This window comes from Lynx rufus, unplaced genomic scaffold (assembly GCF_022079265.1).
Source record: "Lynx rufus isolate CCGP_SWC_20201006 ecotype Redwood Valley unplaced genomic scaffold, mLynRuf1.p SCAF_10, whole genome shotgun sequence".
Classification (NCBI taxonomy): domain Eukaryota; kingdom Metazoa; phylum Chordata; class Mammalia; order Carnivora; family Felidae; genus Lynx; species Lynx rufus.
Window position 1 is genome coordinate 60,557,528 of NW_025814824.1, and position 14,793 is coordinate 60,572,320.

The 14,793-nt window shown below is 44.4% G+C and overlaps 1 protein-coding gene across 7 annotated transcripts in view; it reads left to right on the top strand.

The window, feature by feature from the left end:
• The window catches only part of ANP32B (acidic nuclear phosphoprotein 32 family member B), a 33,580-nt gene extending 20,099 nt beyond the window's left edge, over window positions 1–13,481 (top strand). For 4 of the 7 annotated variants that reach the window (XM_047066781.1, XM_047066787.1, XM_047066770.1 and 1 more), the window contains 3 exons: window positions 1,380–1,504; window positions 2,734–2,803; window positions 3,792–4,239. In XM_047066781.1, coding sequence (XP_046922737.1) covers window positions 1,380–1,504; window positions 2,734–2,803; window positions 3,792–3,859 — 263 coding nt within the window. In that variant the 3' untranslated portion in view covers window positions 3,860–4,239. Of the gene's footprint in view, window positions 1–1,379; window positions 1,505–2,733; window positions 2,804–3,791; window positions 4,240–6,625; window positions 6,769–13,469 lie in introns of those variants that run through there. The other 3 variants (XR_006959872.1, XR_006959871.1, XM_047066766.1) reach the window with 3 other exon arrangements.
• Window positions 13,482–14,793: the final 1,312 nt, after the last annotated feature.

A 14,793-nucleotide genomic window follows, 5' to 3' on the forward strand; every position in this document is an offset into this window, starting at 1 on the left:
GGTAAAAACCAGACTTGGTTCCTGTCTTCTTGGTGCTTACTATCTACTGAGAAGAGAAATGTTAAATAATCACAAGTGAGTAAAGCATGAGGTAAGGAGAAGCATCAGGTGCTTCTGTAAGAGCTTGTGAGCTGGGATTAGGAGGTCTGGTGAGTCTACCTTGGAGAAGTGTGATGATGTTTAGGGGTGCCTGGGTGGCTCAGTTGAGCGCCCAAATACCCTGCTTTTTTTTTTTTTTTTTTCCTTTTTTTAAGTTTATTTTTTTGAGAGAGATAGCGAGCAAGGGAGGGGCAGAAAGAAAGAGGGAGACAGAGAATCCTAAGTAGGCTCTGTGCTGTCATCACAGAGCCTGATGCAGGACTCAAACTCAGGAACTATGAGATTGTGTGACCTGAACTGAAACCAAGAGTCGGATGCTTAATCAACTCAGCCTCTGAGGCTCCCCGAGCGTCCAACTGTTGATTTCTGCTCAGATTGTGATCTCATGGTTTGTGTGTTCAAGCCCCGTATTGGGCTCTGTCCTCACTGCTCAGAGCCTGCTTTGGATCCTGTCTCCCCCTTTCTGGCCCTCTCCTGTCCATATGCTGTCTCTCAAAAAGAAATAAACATTAAAAATCAATTAAGAAAAAAGTGATGTTTAACTGAGACCCAGGTGTTTGAATCAGTGTTAGCCAAGCAGAGAAGAAAGGGAAGAATATGCAGAGACTAGGAAGCAGGACAGCACAGCGAGCTTCAGGACCAGGAGAGGTAAGAACTGGTTGCCTAGAGGCCTGAGCCAAATGGAGTAGAGACGCAGAGGGTGCAGGTACCTCTCAGCCTGCCTCTTATTTCCTTCCTCTCACAGGGTTATTACTCTCTTAGATTCCTCATCTGGCAGCTGGCTTTATGGTGATGCCCTTCCCTCAGAGAAGGAGCTCATTATTTATTTATTTTGGGAGGGGGAGTAACTTTTTACTATGAAAAATTTCAGACCTAGACAAAGATAGGAATAATAGGAAAGTGAACTTTCATGTTCCCATCATTCAGCTTCACAATCACTGATTTGTGGCTGATCTTATTTTATACATACACATCCCTACCCACTTCCCCCTTCCTTATTTTGAAGCAAATCCCAGAGATAATATCATTTCATCACTGACTGTTGTAGCATACATCTAGTCCACCAGGACTCCTGGTCTCCAGATGTAATGGCATCATGATGGACAAAGGGACTGAGTTGCAGCAGCCTGGGAGAAAGGGGGCGACCAAGGGGCATGGGTTTCCCGGACGTTGGTGTAGCACAGCATTTGTTCTGTGGCTCAGAAGTGCCCCAGCACCTTAGCAGGTGTGCCTTATGGGCCATCAAGGGTGTTTAATGAATTCCTTTGGACTGTTTTCAGAAGGAGAAGATGAGGAGGACGAGGAGGATGAGGATGGTGAGGAGGAAGAGTTTGATGATGAAGACGATGAAGATGAAGACGAAGATGTGGAAGGGGAAGATGATGAAGACGAAGTCAGTGGGGAGGTTGGTGCAACTATGTTTGCTGCTCTGTTTCCTATTTGTAGTTAAAAATGTGGGTGATTTTATTTTGTATTGTTTTTAAGAAAAAGGAAAGAAAAGAAAAAGGACTTCCAATGCAATTAGTAAACTTGTAAATAGACCATTAACAGTTTGATGGTTAATTCCTGTTCCCCCCTTTTAGTAAATACTAAGTGAAATGCTTGGCTCTGTGGACTTATCAGTCTTGACCCTTTAACTTATTGGGAGGAAGTAGTGAGTTGGGTGTTCATTCCATAGGATGAGAAAACTGGAAATGTTGAGAGCTGATGTATGGTCTGTCCCTTCTGTTGTGTTGAAGAAGGGACGGGAGGGTATGTTTACCAAGTCTGAACTTGTTCTTGTATGTTGAGCCTAATTCGGTAAATACGTTCTACGATTGCCGTTTTCAAGATTTGGGGATGTAAAGTTAAACAAGAATGTGGTCCTGCCTTGAAAGAGCAGGTAGTCTAGTTTATGGGACACCCAGTATAATATAGTATCTTTGAGGAGCTGACTGCCAAGGAGGACAGGAGAAAGGATTGACCTAACTTTGACAGACCTCAGGGAGGTCGTGAAGATAGGCAAAGAAAATGAAATGTCATCAAAAAGCATGTTCTTTGTAGTACAAAAAAAGTAAGGCTGAGCATTTATGTAATCTCATAGGTATTTAATGAAATTAAGTTCCTAAAAGGTTTTTATAAGGATGGGAATACAGAGAGTTTTGTCTGAACCTGTTCTAAAATTAAAAATTTTTAGGGGCGCCTCTGTAGCTCAGTCGGTTAAGCATCCGACTTCAGCTCAGATCATGATCTCACAGTTCGTGGGTTTGAGCCCACAGCCTGCTTTGGATTCTGTGTCTCCCTCTCTCTGTGCCCCTCCTCGTGCTGTCTCTCTGTTTCTTGGGGGGAAAAAATGAATAAACATTAAAAAAATAAAAAATTTTTAGTCATTTCTCGAATTATCCATTATAAATAGTATATTAAATAAACATGTCTGGCAAATAAAATGCTTGCTTCTGAAAAGCAGTTTTTAAAGAAAATTTTAATTCATTTATTCAGAAAAACGAACAGATCTCAGAACATTAAAGTAGATAAAGATAATATTAAAGTTTTCTCCTTGGTGAATTTTTACATTTATTGGCAAGTTATTTTTCTCTTTGTACGTCTCAGCTTGGCAGATGAACCTAATAGTGGTTGCTATTTACTGTTCTTTAGGAAGAAGAATTTGGACACGATGGAGAAGTTGATGAAGATGAAGACGAGGAGGATGAAGATGAAGATGAAGGTGGGTCTGATGCACGCATGTTGGTCCTCCTAAGTTAAAAGTCATGGGGAAATGTCCATGAATTTAGAATTTTAAAACTACAGGGAACAAAATAAAATTCCCTTTGCCCTGGTGGTCTTCACAGGGGCTTATATAGCCCTGTCAGTGAGCCTGTGCTGGTACAGGCCTCCTGCTCTACGGTGATTAATAATGCCTGTCTGCAGGCAGGAGGCTGGCCTTCAGTCCCGCACTTTAAATGTGTTTTTAGACCCCATCATTTGGGTTACTGCCACACAGGAGATTTCTGGTTTTGGAATTCTCTCTTTTGACAAAAAGTCTTTCTAATTGGATCATAATTTTTGCAGAGTATATAAATAGTACCTTTCCAGTTTTATTACAGTTAATTCTTTTTCCCTACCACAGCCAAAACCAGTGAAACACCTGTTTATTACTCATTGAGAGTATAGATTCTCCTACCTGTATAGGTTTCAGTGTACTAGATTATTTGCTCTGCTTTCCATTGGTTCATACTTTCTCAACATCTGCTCTCTGTGCCAGGTACTGGACCAGATTTTACATTGAATACAAGAGTTGGGGTCCAGTACCTGCCTTCAAGGAGCTTTCTGAAACATAATGCAAATTTAAGTAATTTTATTGACATAGCCATGAATTTTTACTAATTGGAAAGAACAGGATGATGTATAGGTGTTTTTGGCTCAAATACCTAAGAATTCTAAGAAATACGTTTTGAGTTAATATTAACTTGCTACAATTTGAGTCATCTTTTAGATGGCAGCTTAAAGTTGAGAAAACTGCGTTAACCTTGCTGTCATTTGAAATGCTGCTGTGCATTTTGTCCTTCTTAAAATCGACAACCTACCAATTTGATCAGTCTTAACATTTTTTTCATCTCCCAGCCATCAGAAGTTCATTGTTGTTACCTCCGTTAGCAGTAACTTAGACAAATGCCTTTCCCATTGTCTTAAAGTGAATTTTTGTTATTGTGCAGAGGAGGAAGAAAGTGGGAAAGGTGAAAAGAGGAAGAGAGAAACAGACGATGAAGGAGAAGATGATTAAGACCCCAAATAACTTGCAAAAAAAGAACTGTTCAGTATTGGTTGGACTGCTCATACGGATTTGGTAGCTGTTTAAAAAAAAAAGGTAGCTGTGATACAAACCCCAGGATACCCACCCACCCAAAGAGCCAAAGAATAGTTCCTGTGACATTCCACCTTCCTCCATTTAGTCCCTCTTGGAAATTCACCACCAAGCTTGGGGACTTCACCCCAACAAAATTGTAAGCGTTTGTTAGGTTTTCGTGTAAGACTCTTGCTGTAGCGTGGATAGCTGTGATTGGTGAGTCAACCGTCTGTGGCTACCAGTTACACCGAGACTGTAACAGCATTTTTACTTTCTGTACAACAAAGAAGCTTTGTAAATAAAATCTTAACATTTTGGGTCTGTTTTTTCATGCTTTTCTTTTCTTTTTAATGAGATTTTTTTTTTTACATTAGGACATTTTGTGTGTCAACTGCCAAAAAAGTATTTTTAAGAATTTAAGTGAAATAAACACGTTCCTCTTTGGTAAAGCCTAGTTGTATGCTTACATTTTTAAATTAGACTTTAATTGTAAGCTCATGTTAAAACACTACAGAACTGGTTTCTCTGGCATTTGTATGTATTAGGTGGTGGTTGAGAGGAAATGCACAAGTGTATGGGATCTTTGAACACTTAAATTTGATTCTCATTTCTCTACTGTGGGAGTAGACTATTACTTGTTTATAAATTTTCATTTTTGAGAGAGAGAGCGTACACGAGTGGGGGAGGGTAAGAGAGAGGGAGACAGAGAGAGGATCCTAAGCAGGCTCTGCACTGAGAGCAGAGAGCCGGATGCAGGGCTCAAACTCATGAACCATGAGGTTATGACCTTAGCCAAAGTCAGCTGCTTATCCAACTGAGCAACCCAGGCAGGTGCCCTGGGAGTAGACTGGTTTTTTTTTTTTTTTTTTAATCTTTTGTTTATTTTTAAGAGATAGAGCATGAGTGGGGGAGGGGCAGAAAGAGGGGGAGGGGCAGAAATAGGGCGAGGCACAGAATCCTAAGCAGGCTCCAGGCTCTGAGCTGTCAGCACAGAACCCAACATGGGACTCAAACCCACAAACCATGAGATCATGACCTGGGCTGAAGTCAGACGCTTAACTGATGAGCTACCCAGGCACCCCTAGACTTTTTTAAAACAACATTTGAAATTCAGTGCTCTGGAGTCCCTGAAAGCCAATAAAAAATGTTAGGTTCAAGGAACAGGTGAGTTAAGAAAAAAAAAAAAAAGTATAAAGGGAAAAGCCTTACTCAGTGTTCTGGGAGATCCTAATTCTAATTACTGCTTCTGCCAGTGGTTTCCTCTATAACCTTGTGTTGACCTCTGGATCACCTCCCAGTCTGTAAAATTGAGGGGGTGTGACCAAATGGCTTCTGAAGTCTCTTGTAGCACTGATGGTCTGTGACCCTCACTGACAGGAAGGTCTGAAGAAAAAAAATGGGCTTTGCATCAAGGCCAAAACACGTAGGGTTTGACTGACAAGTGAACAGAGTATGGTTTGTTATCAAGACAGGCGTGCTAAAGAGGAATGACATGTGAAAAGCCTTGCCAAGGAAGCGGGTAGGCACTGCCCAAGGTCAACTCAGCTTTTCCAGAAGATGGAAATTTTCTCTATTCTTAAAGATCCTAAAGGGATTTGGGGGAGGGGTAAGATGTTCAGCAGTCTGCGTGTTCAATGGCTCAACCATTTAATAGATACGTGACTTTGTTGTCAATGTTTTTTGTAGTAGAAGATTTGAGGATTCTTTTAGCAAATCTTAACACTATAAGCTACTGATGTTAACACTATAAGCTACTGATATGAGTAGGGTTTTTATGCATAGAAGTAGTGTTAAAGATTGGAATCTGAGTGTGTAGAAAAAGTTACATAGTGTCAATGGTACTCCCAAATCGTGTACTTTAAAATTGAAGTCTCTAGGCTATAAAGTGGAGTTTGCTTCTTGCTAAGGAAATTCCAAAAAATTAAATTTTTATTTCTGGTTTAACAGGTACTACTATATATTCTTCAGCCACAAGGCCTTTGCCATTTGGCAAATCTTCGAACATTATAAAGCAATTTCTTCCGTACCCAGGTTTTGCATATATTGCCAAATATCAAACAGTAACTTTGGATGATTGTTTTCCTGCCTCTTTAAGTTTACAGAATTTTTCCAGTATCTACCAAAGCACTTAGGCTGTGCCAGACACCCTAGCTGGACAAGTGGGAGAGGGCTGGGATGGAGACAAGCGAGCTGTTGGATATGCTTACAGTAACTAGTAGGGAAGAGAAGACAGACGCAGGAGTGATACTTAACTAGTACCTGCAGCTAGAGCTCCGGTAAGTGTGAGAGTAATACAGAGACTGGAAAGGTGGCATCCATCTAGAAGGATTGGGAATGTCTACTAGAAAAAATATTTCAGCTGTACATGCTGCCACTACAGGTTTAGAAATAAAACGGTTTAGAAGAGGAATGGGGGAAGGAGGGAGGAGCATGATGAACAGGGGTCTGAGGTTGGCACCTGATAAGTACCTTTAGATTCAAATGGGCAAGTTTGCCTAGAGGATGGGTAAGAATACAGGAATGGCAGGTGAGACTGCAGCACTAATTTGGGACTTCTAGGGGGCCTTTGAAGGTCATTCATTCTTGGGCATTCACTTTGTAAAATGTCAGTTTGACCTACTACATGTGGCCGGTAAAGATGTCTGGGAAATTACCAAGCCAGGTTTTCATTTCTATCATTTTTTTTTTTTTTTTTTTAAATAGGGTTCTCCAGAAGTCTGTGACATGCTGCCCTCTGGGAGGGCCTTGAGGCTCACCTGCTCTTGACTAAAGATTATTTTTAAATTGTTGACAAGCAAGCATTTTGGTGATGAGGCCACAGAGTGGACCCTATTTCTGGAGTTGTCTCCCATCTGAAGGAGACCCTCACTGAGCAGGTTTGCTTTCAGCTTTTGCAGTAAATGTGAGTTATCAACTGTCTAAGCTGGGTGGGAGCTGTGTTGGGCTGGATGGCTGGTCTCACCTTGCTTGTGCGGGGCGTAGGTGGAGTGGGTCTCTTCCTCACACCTGCCCTCCAGCCACAGCAGCTGCTCTCTCCCTGTGTAATATGTTGGAATGTCTTGATTGCATCTGAAACATTTGTAAATAAAAAGGAACCAGTACTCATTGTGGAGACGAGGAAACTGAGGCACAGGCAAGTGAATCAAGGACTAGCCTAAGGTTTCCTGGTGAAGCGAAAGAACCTGGCCTAGAAGCCACATGGCCCAGTTTTCAACTTGGTGCTCTTACCTTTAGTTTTCTCATTCTGCTCCAGGAATCCAAGCCCAAGAGTGCTGGCCACTTCTGACAGGAATGCAGAAGCATTGTGTAAGACGCTAGTCCCCACTCCTCACCAGCATGAGGACTCCTGACCAGTGCCCGCATGAGGGTAGTTAACGACAGTCCCATGTTTCCATTCTGGCATTCCTATTTGGGCTACACTACCCCCAGAGAAAGGTGAGACAGAACCATGAAGGTGGTTCTACCCTTAGGCCATGACCTTCCCTTTTCTCCAGCCCTGTCAAGTGGTGCTGACATCAATTTTAATGAGGCTGATGATACCGCTGTGTTGACAGTTTGAAAAGGGAGTCAAGTTACCAGCTGACTTAGACTTAAGCTTAGGTCGGCCAAACAGTTGCTGTGCAGGAAAACCACCAAGATTGCAGCAAGTGTAGAAATTCTTCCTAGAGCCAATTAGGTCAGCCTCATAATCTCTGACCAAGTATCTTATAACTTGTCCCAGAGGTATTGGGAGGGCATATAGAGAAAATTACCCTTGGAGCTATTCTGTCTGATGAAAGGGACTTCGCTCCAGGGCAGGAGGGGTTTGTGAGGAGATGGGTATCCATTAAGGCACTGCCCCACCTCAACCCTAGAGGAGCAGGAGTGGTACTTGGTGAGGAAGGTTTCAGAATCCAGAGACCCTGTTTTAGCCCCAGCCTGGCCACTGGCTGGTATTTGGCCCCCTCCCCACAGCACTTCCTTTCTGTGAGTCTCCGGTTCCTCAGCTGAAATTACAGGGCCGGAACTAAAATGAGCTTACAGCTCTCTTCCAGCTGTACAGATCTGAATGGGGTACAATCCCAAGTTCTCTTCAGCAACAGGAATCCTTCAGTTACTCCTGCTTTACTCCGGTACCCCAGAGCCCTTCCAAGGAGTAGGTAAGGGTTTGAACTGATAGAAAATGTCAGCTTTGTTTTAGGCTGATGGAGTAAAAGGGATAGACCGGTAGCTGGAGACCAGTGAGGAGGCCAGATGTGGGCTGCAAGGACTGATGAGTGAGCTGTCTTCCAAAAACTGCAATAGAAATACAAGCGGGACACCTGGGTGGCTCAGTTGGTTAAGCGTCCCACTTCGGCTCAGGTCATGATCTCGGTTTGAGCCCCGCATTGGGCTCTGCTGTCAGCATGGAGCCTGCTCCAGATCCTGAGTCTCCCCTACCTCTCCCTATCCCTACCCCCACTCGTTCTCTCTCTCTTTATCTCTCTCGCTCTCTCCCTTCCTTTCCCTCTCTCTCAAAATAAATAAACTTAAAAAAAAGAGAGAGAGAAAGAAAAATCCTGGTAAATCTGTCTTGACCAGTCCGACTACTCAGTGTTCTGGAAGTAACATTGCAGACTCATCAGCATGAGCAGGATGTATATCTGCCACTAGAGGGCACTAATGCTTCCAGTCAAGAAGCAGATGGCCATTTATTGAGAAAGGATTCTTTTTTTAATCCTCAAACCCTGTGAAATAATAAACTGTAATCCCCATTTTACAGATGTGGAAACTGAAGTAGCAGGAGGTGAAGTGCACTGGGGCACCTGGGTGGCCCAGTCCTCAAGGGTCTGACCCTTGATTTCGGCTCAGGTCACGATCTCAGGGTTTGGGATTGAGCCCCGTGTCAGGCTCCACACTGGGCATGAAGCCTACTTAAGGTTCTTTCCCTCTGCCCCTCTCCCCTGCTCCCATTCGTTCTCTCAAAACACACACACACACGCACACACACACACCAGAAGAGATGAAGTTCCTTAGCCAGAGTCCTGTAGCCAGTAAATAGCTAGCCTGGCTGGGATCCTAATCCAGCTATGCCCAAATCCAAAGCTTCTCCTGTCTATGAATGTGCCTCTTTAGGGCTCTCTGGCTCCAGACTCTGTTCTGGTAAGTGGGCATATTTCTTCCTCCTCACTCTGGGACAAAGTAGAGGCTGGCTAACCACACCCTGTTGGTTCCAGAGGTTCAGAACCGAGTGTAAGGTTTTCAGAGCTGGAGACGTAAAATGCTTGGGGGGGGGGGGCGGGGGGCAGGCAAACAGCATTCTGCAAATACAGTCCCCATTTTTAACTATTTTGTGTTGTGGAAGGCAGTCCTGTCATATACCACTTTGTTGAACTTGCTAAAGACCCTTTGCAATCTTGGAATTCTGTTCTCCCATTTGTAAATTGGGAGTGCTTTGCTGTTCTCTCTGCTGAGTGAAAGTGCTCGATGCCCATGAGGGGTAACTTCTTCAGAAGACCTGGGAACAGCCTATGCCATTGGCCTCTGTTTGTGGTCGACTAAGCTAAGCGTGCATGTGACCAGCTGTGCACCTACGAGCTGCTGTAGCAGTTGAATGAGAAGCGGGCAGCTTAGCAGGGGGGTAGCCTGGCACTGAGGGATTCTGGGAGTGGATGGCAGGACCCTAGGGAAACTTGAGAAGTCCATAGGACCCCAGCCAGCTCCTGGGTTGGGAACTCCTGTCCAGCTCTTGGCTTTGTGCATTCCAGGGACCAGGTCATCTTCCACCTTGTCTCTGATTGGCCTTTAGGTTCCTCTCTTGCTGGGGCATCAGACCATTGTTTCCCTGCTTCTGGAGCCCCCCAGTGCCCCCCAGGACTACCTGTCTAAATCCTACCAACAATCACCCTGCCACCCTGACCGGCTCCAGTCTGACCGGTCCTGAGCCCCACTTCTGACAAAAGAAATGCTGGCCCCGGTGTGTTCATGGCACACTACAATTTGTATGGCTCTTACATGCCCATTATCTTACTCAAGGAGGTAGCGTGAGGATTCTGACCCCATCTTTCAGATGAGGGAATTGAGGCTCAGAGTGACTGTTGTAAGACCCCAGAGTGCAGAGCAAGACCGGCTTCTCTTCCCACTCTGTGCTCTTCCCGGAGAATAGCGGGCTGGTGTGAGAGAGCTAACGGGGGCTACTGGACCAGGTCCACTGGACTTGGGAGAAGCTCATGTGGGTGGTAACTTTTGAAATCCAGAGCTCTCAGTGATGCAGGTGCTTCAGTAGGTGGCAGATAGAAAAAGAAGAAATGAAGCTGAGGAAATCCACGTTCTCACGTCATGGGCCACTTGAGACCAATCTTTCAGTGTCCCACCCTGGGCCTGTCATCCCTACGCTGCTCATCCCAGAGACACACACAAAACCTCCCCACCTTTCCAGCCTCACTCCCTGCCCCTCAGTCCCCACAAGTCCTTCCTGGCCCAGCCATCTGCATGTTCCTGCACAGGACTTGTTCATTCTTCCTCCACCTGCATGAACAAAACCCACCCCATCTTCAAGAACTTCCACAAAGGTGTTAGCCTCCCCAGTGGCCTGCAGCCAGGGTTTCTTCCCTGGGGTCCTCATTTGATGGCCTTGGTGACTTGCTCTCACCATCCTGGCACTGGCTTCTCTGCTCCCTGTCTCCTTCCCTGCAGATAGTGGGTGCTTTGGCTACATGTGCACTAGCCATTGCTGTGCTTCATGCTGGCACTCCATGCACATTTCCTCAATGACCCAGTGTATTAGTGTCCTGGGGCCTCCATAATAAAATACCACAAACTAGGTGGCTTGAACAACAGAAATGTGTCATCTCACGGTTCTGGAGGCTAGAAATCCAAAATCAAGGTGTCAGCAGGGTTGATTCCTCCGACGGCCATAGGGAAAGGATTTGGTCCATGCCTCTCTCCTTGGCTTATAGACATCATCTCCTCCCTGTGCCTCTTTCCATGGAGTTCTCTTTCTGTACATGTTGGTGTGAAAATTCTCCTTTTTTATAAGGACACTAGTCACCTTGGATTAGGGCCAACCCTAATGACTTCATCTTAACTACTTGCATTTGCAAAGATGATATTTCCAAACAAGGTCATATTCTGAGGTGCCAGATGTTAGGACTTCAACAGACGCATTTGTGGAGGACACAATTCAATTCATAACACCAAATGAGTGAATTGTGAAAACCTCTGGGCAGAGAATGGCTGTCAGATGCTTAGTTCCCCCTCCCCCACCATCTCCCTTTGGGTGTTTGGATATACAAGCAATGTGATTAAAAGGAGGGCCTGAGAACTCTGGTTTTGAGAGCACAGTCAAACCCTGATTTGCCTCCCATCAATTTTGTGATCTTGTGTGACAGTTATTTCAAACCACATTTCTCTTCCGTATTAATTCACATTATTCAAACCATATTTCTCTTTTAAACCGTATTAATTCACATTAATTATCTTACCCTCCTTTAAACCCAACCAGAAAAAGGAGTATATTTTGAGGAACAGAGGGCCAAAGTGGCAGCAGATAATACAGATCAGTACAAGGAAGTCTTGTATTGACCCCAAAATCAGGGCCCACCAATCTGGAACTAACAAAGTTCTATCTCCAGACACCTATGGGAACCTAAAATGCCAAGAAATCCAAGCTCCCTAAAGTAGAAGAAACGAGATCTCTTCTACTTGAATCCCTCTGCTAATGCTGGAGCCCCCGCCTTGTAACATGCCTGACTTTAGTTGGATGCCTTGGTGGTGGGGAGCTCACTCCTTATAAGCCAATATATTCCATCTTAGAAAAACAAAGTTCTTTATCTCTAGAATAATAAGGCATCTTTATCTTTTATTATTATTTAGTTAGGTAAGCAGTCTTTGTAAAAAAACTCCTAAGATTTAAAAAAAATTTTTTTTAATTTTTAGAGAGAGAGAGAGCATGAGCGGGGAAGGGGGAGAGAGAGGGAGACACAGAATCTGAAGCAGGCTGTAGGCTCTGAGCTGTCAGCACAGAGCCCAATGTGGGGCTTGAACTCATGAACTGTGAGATCATGACCTGAGCCGAAGCTGGACGCTTAACCGACTGAGCCATCCAGGTGCCCCTATACAAAACTCTTGTTTATCCAAATCTCTAACATTCTTGGGCCTATGGAGCCACGGGGGGGGGTGGGGGGGGGAACTAATCCAGCTTTTTCAGTGGAGTCCTGTAAATATTTGATGATACCCATCATGCCCCTGCAACATCCAACCTCTTTTCCCCAAAATTTATCTCATTTGAATGTTCTTGCAAGTTTCAACTAATGAATACCCCATGATGAGATCCCAGTGTCAGGTTCATCCATGTTATAGCATGCATTAGTAGTTCATTCCTTTCTTTTCCCATAATATTCTATTGTATGGCTGTATTACATTTTATTTATATTTGTGTAGACATGTTTTCATTTTCTTGGGTATATGTGAGGAGTGGAATTGCTGGGGCATATGTTTACTCTGTGTTTAACCTTCTGAAGAACTGCCAACTGTTTTCCAAAGCAACTGCACCATTTTACATTCCCAGCAGCAGTGTCTAAGGGTGCCTATGTCTCCATGTCCTTGTAATGATCTGTCTTTCTGATTCTAGACATCCTCATGAGTGTGAGTTGGAATCTCATTGTGGTTTTGTGGCTAATGATGTTGAGCATCTTTTCATGTGCTTATTTGCTGGAATAGTATCTTTTTTTTTTTTAATTTTTTAATGTTTATTTTTGAGAGAGAGAGACAGCATGAGTGGGGGAAGAGCAGAGAGAGAGGGAGACACAGAATCCAAAGCAGGCTCCAGGCTCTGAACTGTCAGCACAGAGCCTGACGCGGGGCTCGAACCCACGAACTGTAGATCATGACCTTAGCTGGAGTCAGATGCTTAACAGACTGAGCCACCCGGGTGCCCCGGAATAGTATCTTTTTAAAAAAATGTTTATTTGGGAGGGGGGAGAAGGGCAAAGAGAGAATTCTAGGTAGGCTCCACGCTGTTAGCACAAAGCCCAATGCAGGACTCAATTCCACAACCGTGAGATCATGACTTGAGCTGAAATCAGGAGTCAGCTGCTTAACCGACTAAACCACCCAGGCTCTCTAATATATTTTTTTTTTTTTGTAGTTTATTTATTTTGAGAGAGAGAGCAGGGGAGGAGCAGAGAGAGACAGGGAGGGAGAGAATCCCAAGCAGGCTCTGCGATGTCAGTGCAGAGCCCTATGAGGGGCTTGATCTCACAAACTGTGAGATCATGACCTGAGCTGAAACCAAGAATATGATGCTTAACCATCTGAGCTTCCCAGACACCCCTGGGATAGTATCTTTTTTAGCATGTGTCTGGATCAATCTGGTTGTCCTCAGGTTGACAGTATCCATGGTTGAGACAGGGTTGCTATGGGGCATTCTGAGCTACTGGGCTGTTTTTAGAAATGGCTGTGAGCTGAGCAGACAACCAGGGAGAAGACTGTCTGGGCTGGTGATGAATGTCTGGGAGTTGCCCATGGGGACACATGAGATCTTAGAACCCAGTGAAGAGATAAGATTGCCAACATCTCTAAGTGTGAGGGAAGAAGAATTAAAGTTCTTAAAGCTTTGGGGACTCTGGGAAGTTAAAGGTGAGAAGACCAAGTAGAGACACATCATAGAGATCCACTATCCTAATTTGGGAGATAAGGCTGCTGACTGTCCGGATGAGGTCTGAGGGTAGGGAAGGTCCCAGGAGGCAACAGGCAGTGGAAACAGACCAGGGAATCAGAGTTCAGGAATGAGACCACTGTCTGGGTGGACAGGTCTGGGTTGTTAGGGGTCTCACACATTTCTTCTGCTGCAATCCTCACTCCTGCCCTCTGGTGGTGTTTGCCTGCCTGTGGCAGGCAGTTGAAAAGTTCTTCCTCTGGAAGGGGCAGAGCTGAGAGTGGAACCCAGGCCTGACTTATTCCAAACCCTGTTTGGAATGTCCTGCTTTTTCCAGGACAATGTTCTGTCTCAGTCTCATGTGGTGACCCGACACAGGAAGAGATTGTTATCATTTGGAAGGAATTTGGGATGGGGGTTTTCATCTTAAATGCCAACTCTTCAGAAAGACTCTTCCTGGGTGTGCCTTGGTGGCTCATTTGGTTGAGCGTCCCCATCTTGATTTAGGCTTGGGTCATGATGTCACAGTCATGGGATCGGGCTCCGTGTGGAGTATGGAGCCTTCTTGAGATTCTCTCTCTCCCTCTGTCCCTCCCTCCTCCACTTTGCACTCTCTCTCTCTATCTCAAAAAAAAAAAAAAAGACTCTTTATGACTCCCCATGCAAAGAAGCCCCTCCCCTTGTTAGTCTTACCAGCACTCAACTTGTTTTTTTCATTGCCCTTATTATTATAATTCATGATTTTATATTGTTAAATAAAGAAAACCATAGGCCCCACATGGTGTCACATAGACCAAGTTCCCAAACCAGGGCTTAGTACCCAATCTAATTGCAGTTTCAAACCCTCCCCCACCCCCCACTGAAATATGGTCTTAACAGGTCAGGAAATTTTTCTTTCCATGAGAGGCAATGAAATCTGCCACCTGGGTTCTCTCCATCCCCCAAAGAAAGATGAGGTGATCTGCACGATAAGATACCTTGTTTTTCCCTAGCAAGCAGCCTTCTCTGGACCAATCCTTTTCTTTCATGAGTACCTTTCTTGCCCCACTCTCTGTCTAGAAAAACCTTTCATTTTGTACAATTCCTCTACTTGCTAGAGGGAGTGCTGCCCAATTCATGAACCGTTTCATAAACCCCGGTAGATCTTCAAATTTACTTTTTAAAGATCTTTATTGTAAACTACAAGTTGCAAGAAAACTCTTTGTTCCCCATTTTATTCCTGGTGCCTGGCGAGGTGCCTGACATACTAGGCACT